The sequence below is a fragment of the Trachypithecus francoisi genome, unplaced genomic scaffold (genome assembly GCF_009764315.1).
Source record: "Trachypithecus francoisi isolate TF-2019V2 unplaced genomic scaffold, Tfra_2.0 Lachesis_group2, whole genome shotgun sequence".
Taxonomy (NCBI): Eukaryota; Metazoa; Chordata; class Mammalia; order Primates; family Cercopithecidae; genus Trachypithecus; species Trachypithecus francoisi.
This window is the reverse complement of record NW_022681465.1, coordinates 107,746,122-107,765,231: the sequence shown is the minus strand read 5'-3', so window position 1 is coordinate 107,765,231 and position 19,110 is coordinate 107,746,122. Positions and strand designations below refer to the sequence as shown.

At 41.9% G+C, this 19,110-nt stretch overlaps 1 protein-coding gene across 1 annotated transcript in view; it reads right to left on the bottom strand.

Moving 5' to 3' along the window:
* The window catches only part of PDE8B (phosphodiesterase 8B), a 370,628-nt gene that overhangs the window by 246,430 nt on the left and 105,088 nt on the right, over positions 1-19,110 (bottom strand). Inside the window, exon 3 of the mRNA XM_033179929.1 lies at positions 10,150-10,652. Within this exon, the coding sequence (XP_033035820.1) occupies positions 10,150-10,179 (30 nt within the window). The 5' untranslated portion in view covers positions 10,180-10,652. The remainder of the gene's footprint in view (positions 1-10,149; positions 10,653-19,110) is intronic.

Sequence of the window (19,110 nt, the reverse complement as noted above, 5' to 3'; positions counted from 1 at the left end):
AAGAAGGGAGAGAGAAAGAGGAAGATGAAAGAAAAAGAAGGGACAGGAGGAAGAAAGAGAAGGAGAGGGAACTGAAGCAAAGGGAAGGAAGGAAAGAAAGAAAAGAGAAAAGAAACCAAAGGCACAGAATTCCAAGTCTAGCTGGGGGTGAGGCTGGGGTATCTAAAATTGCATACTCTGCTCTCATGATCCCCATGGCCTCCTGGACAACTCTAAGTGTGAGTTCCATCCATATCACACAATGAAAGCTTCTGAACCATAAAGCATCATCTCCCTACCAAATCTGATTCCTAGTGGTTCATGCTACTAACAACTCTCCAAATTCAAACCATGGCCATCTGTTCTTCTCCCTCGTTCTCCATATCAAGCAGCCACCACTTCCATTACTGTGTCACTGCTCTCTGTCCGTCCCTTTGCACCCCTACTGCCAGGAGGGAAACAGGCTCAGTGTGGGCCCCTGTCCTCTCCCTCTGGACCAACCCAGGCGAGTAGGTAGTAGCCAACATGACATCATCCAACTGAGATGTGCCAAAGAATCCACCCTCCTCCTGCTCATGCCCATGAATATCTCCTCCACCCACATTTGACAGGGCTTGAAATGTCCTTAAAATGTTTTTTTTAATTGCTTCGGCATTGCTCTATCCTTAAGTTTAAAAACTGTAAATGTTTCTATTTTGCAGTAACTCTTTGTGCCTCTAAAACCTTCATAAGACTCTGTTGATCACTCTCTTCTTCCTACACTGCTTCCTTGGGAAGGGTAGACAGTTCTACGGTGATGGTAAAGGACAGCAAAACCAACATCACCCCGTTCACAGCTTTGCCTATGGTGCTGCATGTCTAGTTGTTTGGAATACGAGTAGGAGTGAGGTGGCTTTCATGTGACTGATGGCTAGTTGGTTTCTGGTCACCCTGGATGTGCAGTGGAATCTACCTGCTTCCAATGTATAACTCAACAAGCAAAGATATGGGAAAAGAAGAAAATAGTTTTCTAAGAGGAAATAAATAGAAGCCCAACCATTCAGGACTGCAAGAGCAGCAGTTATCTACTGATAACCCCATTCTGGTTTCACTGATGAGGTTAAAACAAACGGGATGCACCATTTAGGTTCTCTTGAACAGGTTTTCGGTTTTTCTTCTTCAAAGATTGAAGATGTTGATGACGCTAACAAGCTAACATATATAGGTATGTGTGTATATATATATAGATACACACACATTTATATACATGCATATATATAAATCGGTGGTGAGGTATTTTATCACAGAGTCAAATTTATGCAATTATATATTCATTCATTGACTCAACAAATATTTTTGAGCAACTACTATATGCCAAGAATTATTTTAGGTGCTGAGGATAGATCTGTAAGATAAATTTGTAAGATGAATCCACACTTGTCATGATGCTTACATTCTAGTGGAGGAAGAGAGACAATTAACAAGAAAAGAAAATGATCATTGTATCATGATCTGAAGATAATAAAACAACTTACTGTAATAGAGAGAAGCTGAGGTAGAGTCCACTTTAGTTTGGAAAGCCAGAGAAGGCTTCCCTGGGAGGGGACATTTAAACTGGCACATGAATTATCCCAAAGGAGCTGGAAATGCAAATATCTGGGGAGAATAGGATTCTAGGGAAAGGAATTGCAAATGCAAAATCCTTAAGGCAGGAAAAAGCTTGGTGAGTTCAAGGAAGCCACAAGAGTCCAGGCCAGGGAGGAGGCCTTGGGAGAATTTTAAGCAGAGAAGAAACACAACATAATTTGCTTTTTGAAAATCTCTCTGGTCCCTGTGTGGAGAATCAATTCTAGGGATGAAGGGTGGAAGCTGCTAGGGCAGGAAGATGTCAGAGCCATCCACATGAGAGATGGGGGTTACTAGGGAGAAGGCAGTGGAGACGGATAGAAAGGTTCAGGTTCAGGATGCATGAATTTTGAATTCAAGGTTGACAGGACCTGTGATGGGTTGGATGTGGGGAGTGGAGTAAGGAGAAAGAAAAAACAAGATAACCCCTAGGTTTCTGACCTGAGCTGATGGGTGGGCAGTAGCACCATTCTCTGAGACATGGGACAGGATCAAAAAAAGAATGGGTGGGAAATCAAGAGTTCTGCTTTGGCCTTGTGAAATAAGAATCTCTATTAGAGTGAAGATGTCAAAGAGGCAGCTGGATCTATGTGTCTGAGCTCAGTAGACAGGTCAGGGCTAGAGCCATAAATTTGGGAGTTATTAGTGTATAGATGCTACTATGAGCTGTGGGGCTGGATGAGGTCACCTAAGGTGGTGGGGAGGAGGGGTGCCATCAGAAAGGAGAAGAGGGTGGAGAACCATACTTTGGGCCTGCCAACTCTTCAAGGTCATGCAGCAGAGGAGATACCAGCAGAGCCCAGAGAGCTGAGAACCTGCTCAGTGAGAATGAAGCTGTTTCAATGACTTGTTCCCTAATATGAAGAGCTAGAAAACGGAGAGCTCCTGAAAGATTTGACACAAGGAATAGACATGGAGATGTGTGCAGTATAAATAAAAACCTGGTGGTTGAGGGAAGCACATAGTGAAGACCAGTGGAGGAGAAAGAGGTAATAACAATAATAATCCAGAAAGAGCTGATGAGAGCAGTGGCTTTGGGAATGGAAAAAAAAGGAAAGAATAGGAAAGGCATTCAGGGGTACAGTAGGACTTGGTAAGGGATCATATACATGAATATGAGTGGGTGACTCAGTGGCTGTGAGTGGGGATGCCGCTACCTCCCATAAAAACAGAGACAGGGTGGGCAAGAACAAACACTGATGGGGAGAAGTTTTGAGTGTGTTGACACCCAGGAAGGATACCTAATAGGTAAGAAGAAACACAGGTCTACAAGTGAAGGGAAGTATTTGGGTGACAGTTAAAAATTCATGCAGCATCAATATATAGGTAAGAGAGGAAGCTCTGAGAAGGAGACCTACAGACCAAGCTTCAAAACAGACTACTGACCTTCAAGGGCTAAACAGAGAGTAGGACAAAGGAGACTTAAGCAGATGGCCGGAAGGTAAGAGAATCAGCTCGCAGGCCGGTGGTTGGTTCCAGCATAACTTCTTCCAAGCCAAGGACAGAGTGTGCTAATAGTAAAGAAATTCATCAAAAGTCAAAATGCCTTAAAGACTGCAAAATGGAGAGTTATTCTCTAACAGAAGTAATGTTCTCATAGAAAATAAAGTGCACGCCACGCACCCTACCCCCACAAACACACATACACTTAACTCTGCTACACTTTCTAGAGCTAGAAGCGTTTTTCTTACTTTTGAAAAATGAGATGGGGGGAGAAAGGGAGTAAATTAAAAAGCACTTCAATTTCCCAAATGTAACTAACAGTTAAAATTTATTTTCAGCAAATTTTCACAACTCTAGTAGGCTTTACATTAAAAAAGAGGGCAATATGGATAAATGAGGAAATATTTGCCCTTCCATCTTGACTCACAGGCTATTCTCTATCTTCCCCTCTGTTTCTTCTCCCCAAATTGCTTTTTCCTCCCATTACTAGTCATAATACTCAAGTTAAATACATGAATATCCTAATTAACAAAACCTCTGAGAATGAAGCAATTTTGTAACAAAATTTCCAATATTTAAAAATCAGCCAACAACCACCTTCATAAGTCAGATGAATCAGTGTTAATACAGGCCATGCAGATCAGTAACTTTCTGAGATCTTGTACCTAACAGTTGCTAGAGGCCAAAAAAACCAAACAAGCACAAATAAACCTCCTCACATACTTTCCATTTGTTTGCAAAGAGTTGAAGATAAATAGTACGAATCCTCCAAAATATTCTGCAGTCAGATTTGTCTACAGGATCTCCAGCCTCTATTCCTGTACCTGTTGTCTACTCCTTCCAACTCAGACACCCACTTTTGCTCTCCTGACCTCTTGTTCTCTTTCTCTGCCGAAAACTCTGGAGGAAGGAGCATACCCTCGGTGTGTTCACTGATTGGCTGATGGGACCACCTCTACATGCATTCACTGATTAGCTGATGAGACTCTACACTACATATGTATTTATTGGCTGGGTTATGGCACTCTGGTATAACATGCATCCAAATCAAAGAAATGTGCATTACAAACCATTTGCTTACATACTTTTTGGGTGATGATGGTGGAGGAGTGAATGGCTGGTGGAGGGATGGAAGCCAGAAACAAGTAAAGTGGGGGGCCGGGCGCGGTGGCTCAAGCCTGTAATCCCAGCACTTTGGGAGGCCGAGACGGGCAGATCACGAGGTCAGGAAATCGAGACCATCCTGGCTAACACAGTGAAACCCCGTCTCTACTAAAAAAAATACAAAAAACTAGCCGGGCGACGTGGCGGGCGCCTGTAGTCCCAGCTACTCAGGAGGCTGAGGCAGGAGAATGGCATAAACCCGGGAGGCGGAGCTTGCAGTGAGCTGAGATCCGGCCACTGCACTCCAGCCTGGGTGCCAGAGCGAGACTCCGTCTCAAAAAAAAAAAAGAAGAAGAAGAAGAAGTGGGAAAGTCCTTCCATGCTCAACTTACCTATTCCGACACCCACTGCCTGTCCCAGGTTTCCTGCTGCTCCCACAGCAGCCTGTGCTCCCCGCAGTCAGCATTGGTACTGGTATTTCCTAATGTCTTTTCTTTAGTTCCGACCAGACTAAGCTCCTTGAGGCCTGAGCCTGTTTATGTCTTATTTCTGAATTTCCAAACACAAAATCAACACTCAATAAATTTTCACTGGATAAATAAATGGATGAATTAATTGAGGTTGGGATGTGTTACAATGTTGTTCTTTTAAGTGACTAGTTATGATTGACGGATAGACTATCCTTTATCTCTCCATCACCATCAGATGTTCTTTGTTCCCTGAGAAGTGCTAGAAGCTTTGGCGTAAAAGTTACTAGAAGCAGAATAACAAACACCGTCACTGTCTGCTTCTCCTAGGTCCAAGAACGGTAGCTCCTTACCCTAACTTTGCCTTCTCCTGTCCCAAGACTCCCAATTGCATATTTTATGTTGTTTGGTGCTCTTGATGTTTCATCAGTCAAGTTATTCAGACAAATGTTTATTATGGGTCTACTAAGGTTCAGGCTCAGTGCTGGCCAGTGAGGAGTCAACAATGAACAAACCCAGTCCAGTCCCTGGGTTCGCCAAGCTTGCAATCTAGTTGAGTTATTATTTTGTGAATTTTCTCAGTCAGAGGCTCCTTCACCATTCACGCATTCATCTATCCATCCAATCGATTCCCTTTCTTTTTTTAATAAATAAATTGCTGAGAACAAGTTGGGTGTTTAGAACATACTTGTCAAACGAAGGCTGACTGTAGTTTGGGTTGTTTTGGCATTATAGAAATATTAAAGCTAGAAAGGTTCTGCTGGATAGGCTCTGTCTGCCCCTCCAGATCACCTCCATCCTTCCTTCCCTCGTCCTGTGCCCTAGGAGTCTGACTTGTGGGGAATTCATCAGTGGGTCCCTGGCCCTCTGGCTTCCAGTCAGTCAGGTTCAGTCAATGAAAGGCACGAGCACAGGATGGCAAGCAGGGGCTGGAGCTGCATCCCTCCATGGCAACCCAGAAGTCTTTCCAAGTTCCAATGTTGTCTTCATCCCCTGCCCCATTACCACCTGCCTAGGGAGTGGAAACAGCTTCCTGGGTCTCACAAGTCCACAGACACTGCACCATTTTTTAACCCTGCCCACACCTGTGTAAATAAGCCCTCACCTGTTTCCTGAAGGGATTTGGACACAAAACCCATCTCTTGTAACCTCCAGATGTGGAATCATAAATTCCTGAAGAAAAGGGTCAACTTCCAATCTGTGGCTTTAGAGCCGCATTGTGATTTTACTACTCCCAGCATACACAGACTGATATTTTTAAAAATTTTCCTATGGGCTGGACAGAATTATGCCAGGATTAAGGTCAAGCCTGAGGTGCCAACTGAAACAAGTGTACAAGGAACCAAGTGACAAATGCTTGGCATTTCAAATTCCAAGAAGCCACAGCCAGTGGAATGAAGTTCAAACTATGCTGTGAGACTGACATCTATTTCAGTTCTTTGCCCAAGTCATACCCCTAAATAGGACAAAGTGCCATTTCCAAGTGACCTCAAGTTTCCCACCTGTTTTGTTCACAAACTTCCATCTGCCTGGAATACCTCTCCAACGCTTGTTTCTGTTAAGTCCAATCCCTTTCCAGGCTACAAGGCCTATGCAAATGAATTCTCCTTCATAAATGACCAAGCTTTATCCCATTATTTCAATCAGAAAATAGCTTGTTTTCCTCTAGATACTTGGAGCATTTTGTTTGTACTCACCCATATCATATACTCCTGATTTGTGTTAGAATTATTTGTATTCAGGTATTTTTCTCACTCCCAAGCTTTGAAGAGTCCTGAAGTCAAGACAACGTCTTACATCTTTTTGTTTACCCTGATGGACTATTACAGTGCTTCAAAAATTGAAATTCCTAACGAAATATTTGTTGACTGACTAAATAAATGAATGAATGAATTAGCAACCAAAGTTATTTTTTCTTGGGACAGTGATATAATTTCTTCTGAGTCTCAGAAGACCAAACCATATTTCACATATTTATCTAGAAATAGCAAATTCGTAAAAGCAAATGGCACTATATTTGAGGAGAAATATTTTCAGATTGTTTCCATATGTGTTTCTATATATATCAGCTTATGCAATATTTTAAATCAAATTTAACACCATGTGGCCATGTATCTCCTAGAAACTCATAACGATGATTTAGTTCAGAGCTTAAAACAATAACAAGAAAGTTCTTAAAGGAGATGTGTTCATTTATCCTCAGTCCTGCTTATTCTCTAGAAGTTTCCTTTCCAGGCTTGGAAAGATGTCACTTTCTATCTGTGACCTTCTCTGACATCCCCAGGCAGAACTGCTCCCTCTCCCGAGTTTTTCTTGCCCTCTATATAGATTTTTGTTGTGGCTTTTATCCCACTGCTCTGTGGTTAATTATGTGTCAAGCTCCCAGTGAGACCATCAGCTCCTTAAGAGAAGGGACCCAGTCTTGTTCACTTTTGTCTTCCCAAACTTAACATTGTACCTGGCACAGAGTAAGCACTCAATAAATGCAGTCTGAAAGGAATGGATCTAATGCCAATTGTGCACTCTGGCTCCAAAAACCTAATCCATGCTTCCTTTGGTTTAAAACCTGAGACATTTATCAGTTGGGTATGATGGAGGAAAACACATACATGCCCAAAACTGCTCTTAGGAAGTGGCATCCAGATTTCTTAGCTATAGCCATCTACTCAACAGGACCCCAGTTCAGGTCTCAGGGGTGACCTCCACATTAACCCTTTTTGCTTGCAGGTGCAGGATAGCACCTCAGTACCAATTCAGGAACATGTCTTCATATAGCTAAAATAGGGAACTTCAGATAGAGCCGTGTTTCAAGTCAGGGAGGAGAGAAAACTACAGTGCACTGAGCATTTACTCTGTGCTCAGCCCTTTGCCTACCTAATCACTTTCAGCACTCACACTATCCACAGGGTTGGCACAGTTTGATTATCTCATGCTGCAGCAGCACACCTCCGGGGCTCAGTGGAACTATTCTTCTTAGACACACTACAACTGGAGGTGGCTTCGTTGGAGTGATTTTCAGGATGGGGATGAGGGTCAGGTGTATCTCTCAGATTACCTGAAGCCACACGGCTGCCAATCCACTGTCTTCCAGACACGCAGATCTTTCCATTCCCTGAAGCCACTAAACTCCTTCTCAGCTCGGGTATTTGCACATGCTGCTGCTGCTGCCTACTCTGACCTCCTCTCCTACTCTTTTTCCATGGCTACTTCCTATTTGCCCTTTAGGCCAGTAGTTCTCAAAGTGTGGTCTTCAAATAGCAGCCTCAGTGTCACCTGGAACTTGGAAACACAAATTTTTGGGGTCCACCTCAGACGCTGGGCGTGAGCCCTTGAAACTTGTGTTTTAACAAACCTCCAGGTGATTGTGATGCACATTAAAATGGGAGAAGCACCGCTCTAGGCTTTATGTGTACCTCCACAGAGGGGCTTCCTAGCCCCCACCTCTCGGAGCTGAACTATGTTATTATGCTGTCTTATCTTACCAATAAAACACAGGTCTGACTGTGTTGGTGCTACGGGAAACCCTTTGTTTACAAAAGCAAGCAAAAAAAACAAACACAACCACCAAGGTAAATGTAGTGAAAACTCACTGACACCCATGTCTAAATATCCTGGAAGATTTCAAGTGACAGGAGCTGGCATTGTGCCAACTCTCAGGGTGTGGCTGTCCTTGTATTTCTTGGATTTTTTGAATCTCCAGACTCTGTCAGCTTTACTAACTTGGAAGGCCCGAGGCCTCTCTTATCAGACCTCTGCATCAGAATCCTGAACAACAAACGTCTTCTGAACTAAGTACAAGGAAGTCAAGATTTCTCTGGAGTTAGAGGCTGAAAAACATGATTGCAAACCTGGTGAAAAGAGGCCCTACTGAAATCATGGCAGGTCTGCAGGGGCCAGGTGGAGCTTCCATTTCAGAGTGGGAGGAGGGACCCACGTTAGAAAAGGCTGTGTCTGGACCTGAAGCCATGGGGAGTAATGGAGGGAGGCTGTTGATGGAGCTGAGGCCACTAGTCTGCCAGCAGAGGAAGGAGCTGCGGTAAAGCCCACTCTGTCACTTGCTGAACACACACATCATTCTCTTCCCCGTCCCAGGCACATCCCTAAAGACTGCTTCTGCAGGAGGGATGTGACTTGCCTTCACCGCAGCATCCCTGACTTGCCATTTCATCCAGATCCAGCTCTGTTCCTGAATCTGCCCTGTCTCAGAGGGGCAGGAGGAGTGGGATCCCACCAGGGCACAAGTGGCAGAGCAGCCCCTGCACAGGCAGTTCTGGGTCAGGGAGCTGGAACCACGCTCCTGGTGCCAGAGCCCAGTTTCATCCCCAGACGGCAGCCGGGGCTCTGTGCCAGGGCTGCCGTGCAGTCTCGCTGCTCCCTGGCCTCCCTCCAGCCCCCGTGCCAGGAAGGAACAGCCTGACACAAGTGAAGAGCGGGCAACTGGATGCTTCCAGCTCTGACTTCTCAGGCTGCCACGCCCTGTCAGAGTGTTACTCCTTTGCCCTGTTCCACAGTTAATTTAGTAATTCGAGGGAAGAGGGGCAGGATGAAGATAGATATAGACTCTTATATCATCCCTGTCTTCAAATTTAAAATACTGTTTTCCAGGCTCAGGCACAAAATTACTTGTCTTCACTTGGTTCCCAACAGAGGAAAAAATACAATGGAAAATTAGATCCTGTGTCACAGTGTCATGGGTATAAATAAAATGAAAGGCTAGCTTGACGTCAGCAGTGAGGATTCTCACATTCCACTTCACTTCCTCATCATCAAACATTTGGCTCATGTTACCCCTTTGTGTGGTGGAAGCCAACTAGTGTAAATGGGTGGGGGCTCTGTGCTGTGGGGACTGTGTTTCTCCCTCAAGACGCCCCGGGAGTCCTGGGCACACAGTCCCACAGGGTGGGCCTCACTCCCTGGGCTGGGTGTTTTCTGGGTTTGAGGTGACATTCCTAGCAGATGTCACAATCCATTCTACTCATCCCCCCAATTTCCCCAGGTCTCTATTTTTCCACTCAAATTTTCCTGCTCAGGAGCAACCAGCCTGTCTTTTCACCAGACTTCCTGAACATACACTGAGGGGACATTTCTCTTCCTGGAGAGGAGAAAGGAGGATGCAGGAGTGAGGAGCCGCGTGCCCCCTTGCACAGGAAGGGGCAGGTGTGGAAAGACTCCACCGTGCCCTCAGCATCGACGTGCCCTGGGAAGTGCTGTGCACATTGGCCAGGGTGTGTTGATTCATATTCTATACACAATCTAAATTTGGAACTATTTAAACAAACCCTGTGGTAAATAATTTTGTAATGCAAACACTCCCCAACAGGTTCTTTTTTTGTAAATCTAGCTATTCCTCTATTGGGTTTTTCTCAAAGTGTTAAGCACCCCTGTGCCCCAAAGCCAAAAATAGACATGGTCTGGTGTACAACCCAATGCATCTTTATCATTAAGAGGCATCTGACTTCAAAGAATGCTGAGGAGTGTTGACAAGCAGGGCCACACTCATGAATACACCAATAACTGTTAATGCAATACAGGAATTAGAGCCTGCCATGACCTGGTTTAATGTCTTGGCGCTTAGAGCCATGTCACTGGATCTAGGAGAGTTGTGGAGTCTCTTCCCAATTCACATGCAGCCAGGCAAACTTTCAGATGTTAAATCTTTGTTTTGAAATCACTACATCCAACAAATATTTGTGAGCCCTACTTTGTGCTAGGGACCAATGTGGTGCTGGGTATACAGGAATGGAGATGATCAACTTCTGTGGCCAACTCCAGTCCAGATAGGGAAGGATGTGATAGTAGTGTAGGGAAGAGAGTGGTCTTTGGGGTCCAGTAGATAAGTTTAATACAGTTCTGTCTCTTCCTGGCTGTTTGACTTTGGGCTTGTTACTCAGCCTCTCTGTGTGACAAAGTTGCCTACTTGAGAGGTTTGCGAGCTTAGTGTGGGATAACCAACATAAGGTGCTTCGCAGGGTGCCTGGGCCCTGACAAGTCCTGGTAAGTGCTCAGCAGCGCAGCCTCTTTTCCTGCCCTCTTCTCCAGAGTTGCATCTGCTGCCTAGAAAAATATATAAAAATAGAAAGAAAATGACTGTTGCATATACACACAAGGGAGTGTTCATTCTCTCATCCTACCCTACACACACTTGCACACGTGCACATGCTTTTAGCCTGGCCTTAGATAGGCATGATTATTCCAGGCCAGAGATCACAATGTTATTTTTAGAACAAAATTTCTAACTCTGCTTCCACTCAAGGAGAAGTCTATTGGGTTGTAAATGGATCGAAATGACATTTCGTCATTTTCCTCTGTGTGTGTACTCACTGGGACAGGATTTAGTAATGCCTAGACCTCAGGCCCTTCTCATTTTGGATCTCATTATGGTACTGAAAATGACCCGGTGGCCTGAATTCTGGGAGACCTATTTTAGAAGATGTGTTTGTATGACCACAGAAGGTTGTTTTGTTGTTGTTGTTTTTTAATCTTTATCAAAAGAATCTCATGAAGAAATATTGTTCTTCAAGAACTGTGCCAGGACTGGCCCAGGGCACAATTGTGAAGTGCAGAGAGTTTCCTTCCATCATTTCTTCTGCTTCTCCTCAACCTAAGCACTGAGCATCCAAATGCCACAGCTGGCTTCCAGAACCTTCTATGATAATGTCTTATCTATTCTGATATAATTCAAGCTCTTACCTTTTTTTTTTTTTTGGAGGCAGTCTCACTCACGATCTCAGCTCACTGCAACCTCTGCCTCCTGGGTTCATGATTCTCCTGCCTCAGCCTCCCAGGTAGCTGGGATTATAGGCATGCACCACCACACCTGGCTAAGTTTTATATTTTTAGTAGAGATGGGGTTTTGCCATGTTGGCCAGGCTGGTCTTGAACTCCTGGCCTCAAGTGATCCAGCTGCCTTGGCCTCTCAAAGCTGGGATTACAGGCATGATCCACCACGCCTGGCTAAGTTCTTATCTTTCTTATACCTCAAAACTTGCCCTTCCTATAATCCTTCCAATATCTATCTGCAAGATGGATATGGTTTAGCCCATGAGTACAGTGGAATTTTTATGCCAGTAGGGAGAAGTTTTTTGTTTTTCTGTTTTTGTTTTATTGTTGTTGTTGCAGTTGTTGGTTAGAGAAGCCCTATTTTCTGTCTTAGACCTATTTTAGGGCACTTATCATGCCAGGGAGAGGATGAAATAGGCAGGAGCCTTATACGTCCATAGAGGTTAGATGTTCCACCCACACACTCAGCACTTTCTTCTTTTCCTTTGGACCCAGTGCTATGCTCAAGCAGGCCTGTACTGGTTCATGAGAGCTGAGTGTGAAAATTTCAGGAATTTTTCAAAATGGTTGTTAGACACTGTCATTTTTAAAAATTAAATTATAGAGGCAAGTAATTAATTATATTGAAAACAAAAGTAATCAATACTTAAACCCCATCACTGCCTAATTATTTTATTATACTTTCTCTTATCAGTGCACTTGAAGAGCTTTGTCTCTGAGATTTGTATGGTGGGACTATTGTATATGGTGTGTGACTGCACATCTCTTTCCAACTCCGTGTTCAGTGACATCACTCTGGTAGCTTGAACTCAGACATGGTGGGAGCATTTACACCAGAGAACTTGGCTAACACTGTAGATCAGGGCTTTATTTACTACCCTTTCTCCCACCAAGCCAGTTAAACGTGTATCAGTATACCACTATTTTGACCTGTTGTGGGCCCAGGAGCCTGGCTTGTAGTCAGTTACGAGTGCCAATATCGAACTTCATGAATGTGGAGAGAGAAATGCAGAACTTCCCCAAAGCTCTGCCTGTGTCTTCCCAGAGCCACTTTGCCTGGGTAATTTCTGACCCCCACAAGTCACTCCTGCTACATCCCTTCCCCACCACAAAGATACAAGCTCCCCCTCCAACACACACATATACAAACGCTTCGTAGACAACACCCTCTGTTCCAGGTGAATCCTGTTAACTCCAATGCAAGTCTGGGAAATCTGAGAGTCTTCCAGAGTCGGGGACGGGGTTCTAGAGCAGGGCAAATGGGTTGTTTTGGATATGAAGCTAGTGTGCATACCTTCTCTTATCACCATTTGGTCCTATAAGGTGAGAGAAGAGTGGTTCTGTAGCTCTTGACAGACACATGCTGAATGAGTTGAGTAAAGGACTGAGCAAGCAGAAGTAAACCTCTAGCTTTGACCTCTGCTTTTGAAAACACTTGGCTTTTTTTTCTTCTGAAGAGTGACTGGGTCAAAAGGTATAATCCTTAAAAGAATTCTTAGTGTTTTATATTTTATAAAACCTCATCACATTTATTATCGCCTGCAATTTTTAGAATAACACCAAGAGATAGGTACAACACACAGATTACTATCCCCATGATGAATGAAAGGAGCCCCCAATTCAGAAGCTACCTAATCCACCACTGCCCACTTGGCTAGTTTGTACAGGAGCTGGGATAAGTTCCACAATGCCAATTGGTTTTTAAATATGCCATGCCTTACAAGGGCAGGAAGCATGCGATGCCAATTATTTTAACCTCAAGTCAACCAAGTCAACCCCTGTGCTATTCACTCCCTCTTCTTCCTCCAAGGACTCTCACATTAGCTTGGCACTTGATTCCATAGCATTGAGCTATTTAGAATTTCATCCTGGTCACGTGCACCATTTATTTACCAGGAAGTAAGATTAGAGGTTGGCCTTCAATGTCCTTAACAGGGACAGCAGAGTACAAAGAAGAAGACAACAAGGCCATGGGGTCACAAGGCCACATTTAACTGATCAGTGGGGAAAGCTAGAAGTAGTGAAGAAACTCTGCTTGTAAGGAATATGGAGTTCTTAAACTGTGACTCTACATACCATCAACTCCTAAACATTTTTTATGAGACTTTACTTTGTTAATTTCTAACTAAAACACTGGATGACATGAAGCCTTACTAATTTGCTGGCCAATTGGGCAGAGACTATGAAAAGGGGAAGGAGAGTGGCCAGCTTTTGCAAAACAGCTGCCGACCCAGTCCTTGGGCCAGACCCAAAGAACTGGGGAAAAGAAACTCCTTATTATATCCCTGTAATGAGGGTTTTTGTTTTATAAGCTGTGATGGGAAAAATTTGTACCAAACTGTTCATAGTGGTTATTTGACGGGAAATGAAGATTTTTTCAAAGTCCTACTATCACCAAAGGATTTTCAGTAGATAACCACCTTTTTTCAGTCTTCATTATACTTTCAGAAGTACAATAATAACACCTTAAATTTATAAAGCATGTCAACCTTTGCAAAGTGTTCTTGTCTATTACTTCAACTGAGTCATGTGAACACCACATATAAGAATCCTACCCTTAAATAAATGAAAGCAAAAATCTTCTGAAAGACAAAAGAAATGTGGAGGGAGACATTACTCGGAGAGGGCAGGGATTACCATGCAAGCCATTTCTCCAACTCCCTCTCATCCTGTATTGCTGTGTTCCCCAAAGGTTCTCATAATTTTATTTCTGACCCTCATTTCTATCACAAAATTGAGTTCAGAAGGTACTGTTTGTTCTTTCTTTTGGTGTTTATATGCCTGCCTCATGGGTAAAATCAATGGCAAATGGCTACTTTGAGAAATAAGACACAAATCATTTTAATGTCGCTTTCCCAAGAGTAAGATTAGTGCTCCCTTTTAACCTGTCTTCTATATTTGAAGTGAAGTATATTTAGTCTTTAAGTCTGGTTAAAGCAAATATGGGAACCAATTGCTTGTTCAAATAAGTCAATTACTACTAAGAACTATTGTGAATAGTTAATAATTCTTTGGGGACCACCTACAGACTTGTACCCTGGGAAAGGCAATTTACAAATTGGATCTCTGTGATTTGCAAAAGTGGTTCATTTTCTCTCTGCCCATTGGTAAATCAGGGCCACTGATTATTAGATTGTAATGGGCTAGCTTGCCATTAGCTTTAATACCACTATTTCTGCATTCTCTCACTAAGTTAACATGATTTCAATATTAAAATGAAGAATACTCTCATTAACGCAAACATAACATCAAGATTATTTGGTCAAAAATCAACTGGTTGTATATGTGCAGGTCTATTTTGTTCCATTTACCTATATGTCTATTTTTTCCCTAGTACTACATTTATTTAATTACTATAGCTTTATTCTAAGTCTTGAAATCAGTATGAGTGTTCCAACTCTGTTCTTCTTTTTCAATTTCTTTTTTCTAGCAATTCTAGGTGCTTTTTACTTCAATATAAATTTTAAAGTCAGCTTGTCAATTTCTACAAAATAGCCTGAAGGGGTTTCAATTGGGATTGGTCAAATCTACAGATGAACTTAGGGGAAATGGATATCTTATCAGTATTAAATTCAATACATGGACATGATTTATTCCTCCATTGATGTATATATTTTAATTTCTCTCAGCATTTTATAAATTTTCAGTGTATAAGCCTTAGATATATTTTATTTAAATTTATCCCTAAGTAGCTTAGATTTTTAAAGATATAAATAATCATTTAAAAATTTTTATTTTCCAATTTTTTGTTGCTGATACATAGAAAAACAATTGATTCTCGTACATTGGCCTTGTATCTTCCAACCTTGCTAAATTTACTTATTAGTTCCAGGAGAGTTTATTTATTTATTTTTAGGGAATGTACTACATACATGATTATATTTTCCAAAGATAAAAATACCTTGAAACTAAAAAAAAAAAAAAAAAAAGAAAAAATGTTTAAACAAGATCAAAACATTTGAAAGGATACCTAACAAAAGAAGATCTAAAAATACCCAATAAGCACATAAAAAGATGTTTAACAACATTAGTCATCAGGGAAGACAAATTAAACTGACAAGAAAATACCAAAAAAAGTCCACTAGAATGGCTAATATTAAACATACTATAGTACGAAATGTTGATAGAGCTTTGGAGCAATTGAAATGTTCATCAATGTTGGTGGGAGAACAAAATGATACCGTTTGTTTTAAGAGTTTGCCAGTGTCTTATAAAATTATATATATGCTTAGGTATATATGTATACATACGTATTTATGCATGACCTAGCAATTCTGCTTCTAGATATTTACTCAAGAGAAATGAAAACGTATGTCCACAAAAGGATTTGTACTCAGAAGTCCGTATCAGCCTTACTCATGAGACCAAAACTGAAAAACCTCCTGTTCATCAATAGGGGAATCGATAATCAAATTGTGGGATAGTCATACAATGGAAAACTATACAACAATAAAAAGGAACAAACTACTGATACAACAGCATGGATGAGCCTCAAAAATATGCTTTGTAGAAAAGCATGTATTATATTATTTCATTTATATGAAATCCAAGAATAGGAAAAAAGTAACCTAAAGCTATGGAAATTATATTAATATAAAATGGCACAAGAGAACTTTTGGAGGTGACAGAAATATTCTATATCTTGCTTATGGTCATGGTAATGTTGTTATACATTTATCAAAACTCACTGAATTATATACTTTAAATGGATGCATTTTATTTTATGTAAATTATATAAATTACACTGCAATTACATTGAAAAAACTCATAATAAACATCCAAAGAAAATGACAAACTGAGATTTGCAACATATAAGGCAGATAACTTTGTAATATGCAAAGAACTCTTAAAAAACAATAGGGCTAATATCCAGAATCTACAAAGAACTTAAACAAATTTACAAGAAAAAAACAACCCCATCAAAAAGTGGGCAAAGGATATGAACAGACACTTCTCAAAAGAAGACATTTATGCAGCCAACAGACATATGCAAAAATGTTTTGTATCCTCCAACCTTGCTAAATTTACTTATTAGTTCCAGGAGAGTTTATTTATTTATTTTTAGGGAAATACAAATCAAAACCACAATGAGATACCGTCTCATACCAGTTAGAATGGCGATCACTAAAAAGTCAGGAAACAACAGGTGCTGGAGAGGATGTGGAGAAATAGGAACACTTTTACACTGTTGGTGGGACAGTAAACTGGTTCAGTCATTGTGGGAGATAGTGTGGCGATTCCTCAAGGATCTAGAACTAGAAATACCATTTGACCCAGCCATCCCATTACTGGGTATATACCCAAAGGATTATAAATCATGCTGCTATAAAGACACATGCACACGTATGTTTATTGTGGCACTGTTCACAATAGCAAAGACTTGGAACCAACCCAAGTGTCCATCAATGACAGACTGGATTAAGAAAATGTGGCACATATACACCATGGAATACTATGCAGCCAAAAAAAAGGAAGAGTTCATGTTCTTTGTAGGGACATGGACACTCAGCAAAGTATCACAGGGACAAAAAACCAAACACTGCATGTTCTCACTCATAGGTGGGAATTGAACAATGAGAACACTTGGACACAGGAAGGGGAACATCACACACTGGGGCCTGTCATGGGGTGGGGGGGAAGGGATAGCATTAGGAGATACACCTAATGTAAATGATGAGTTAATGGGTGCAACACACCAACATGGCACATGTATACATATGTAACAAACCTGCACGTTGTGCACATGTACCCTAGAACTTAAAGTATAATAAAAAATAAATAAATAAATAAAAATAAAAAACAATAAAAGGCCAGGCATGGTGGCTCATGCGTGTAATCCTAGCATTTTGGGTGGCTGAGGTGGTAGGATCACTTGAGACTAGAAGTTTGAGATCAGCCTGGGCAACATAGGGAGACCCCAGTCTCTATTTAAAAATAAGAAAAATATCCAGGCATGGGGGCCAACTTCTGTAGTCCCAGCTACTTGGGAGGCTGAGGTGGGCGGATCCCTTGAGCCCAGGAGGTTGAGGCTGCAGTGAGCCATAATCACACCACTGCACTCAGCCTGTGCAACAGAGCAAGATACTGTCTCAAAACTAAACTAAATCAAAAAGAAAAAGATGTACATACTAGTAAATAATTGCAAAACACCGAAAGGAGTAATTCATAAAACAAGAAATATAAAAAGACAATAAATATGAAAAAGACTCCAACTCTTTAGAAATCAAGGAAATACAAATTAGTATACAACAATATACAGTTGACCCTTGAACAGCACGGGTTTGGACTGTGCAGTTCCACTTATATGTGGATTTTCTTCAACCAAACACAGATTGAAAATACAGTATTCATGGGATGCAAAACCTAAGAGCCAACTTTTCCTGTCTGTGGGTTCTGCAGGGTCGACTGTGGGACTTGAGTACATACAGATTTTGGTACAGCAGGGATCCTGGAACCAATCCCCATGCATGCTGAGAGATTACTGTAATTTATTATTTATCAAATTGATTATTTTTTTAAACATAAACACCTGGGCTTGGTGTTTTGGGAAGGCAGACAGTAAAAGGCACTTTCAGCTCTTTAGTAGTAATGTAAATTGGTACAATATTCTTGGAAGAAAACTTGTCAGTATATATGCAAACTCCTTTTGTTTTAGCAGGATGCCTAGATTTAGGGGCTAGGGGTGGGCATGCCTGCATTCCCTCTTCAAATCACCTCTGGTGCAAAGATCCATAGGTTTATGCCTCTGTTACGGGTTTGTGTTCCAGAAAGCAAAATATAACCTTAACTTTAAATGTAACCATTACGTGTTTCTGTCCTAGGAAGTAAAATTTAATCTTAATCAGGGTAAACCAGTCTAGCACTGAGAAGACCCCAAATCTCGAAGCAACCAACTATCAACTGAGAGTCTCTGGATATGTACCCTTTAAAAGACCAGAGGAGATCAACCCTTCATATCTTAGGCAAGGCTCCAGGCTAAATCCTGAACAACTGCAACGCATTAGCCAGTGTGGGCTCACAAGAGGCCCTGCCATTGTTAAGTAGTGCTCTCCTGCAGCTCAAGACTAGCACGGCTGGAGAGCAGGGGCTACCTGTATTAGTCAAGGTTCTCTTAGAGGGGCAGAACTAATAGGATATATACAAATGCACCAATCCCCAACCCAAATATATATATGAAGGGGAGTTGATTACATATTAACTTACATGATCACAAGGTCCCATAATAAGCTGTCTGTAAGCTAATGAGCAAGGAGAGCCAGTCCGAGTCCCAAAACTGAAGAACTTGGAGTTCAGTGTTCAAAGGCAGGAAGCATACAGCATGGGAGAAAGATGTAGGCTGGGAGACTAGGCCTGTCTCTCCTTTTCACGTTTTTCTGCCTGCTTTATATCTGCTGGCAGCTGATTAGATTGTGCTCACCAGATTAAGGGTGGATCTGCCTTCCCCCAGCCCACTGACTCAAATTGTAATCTCTTTTGGCAACACCCTCATAGACACACCCAGATACTTGTATCCTTCAATCCAATTAAGTTGACACTCCAGTATTAACCATCACACTAGCTATTCACCAGGCGTGGCTCAATCGCTATGGCCAGGAGGATGGAGTAGTCTGATTGGCCAGCTGGTTTATAGCCTTGCCCCTGTGGTGGAGGGTGACATAGTCAATCAAGTCCCATTTAGACCACATACAGTAGGGCAGGAGTCCCCACAAGGAAAGGAATGATGGATATGCTT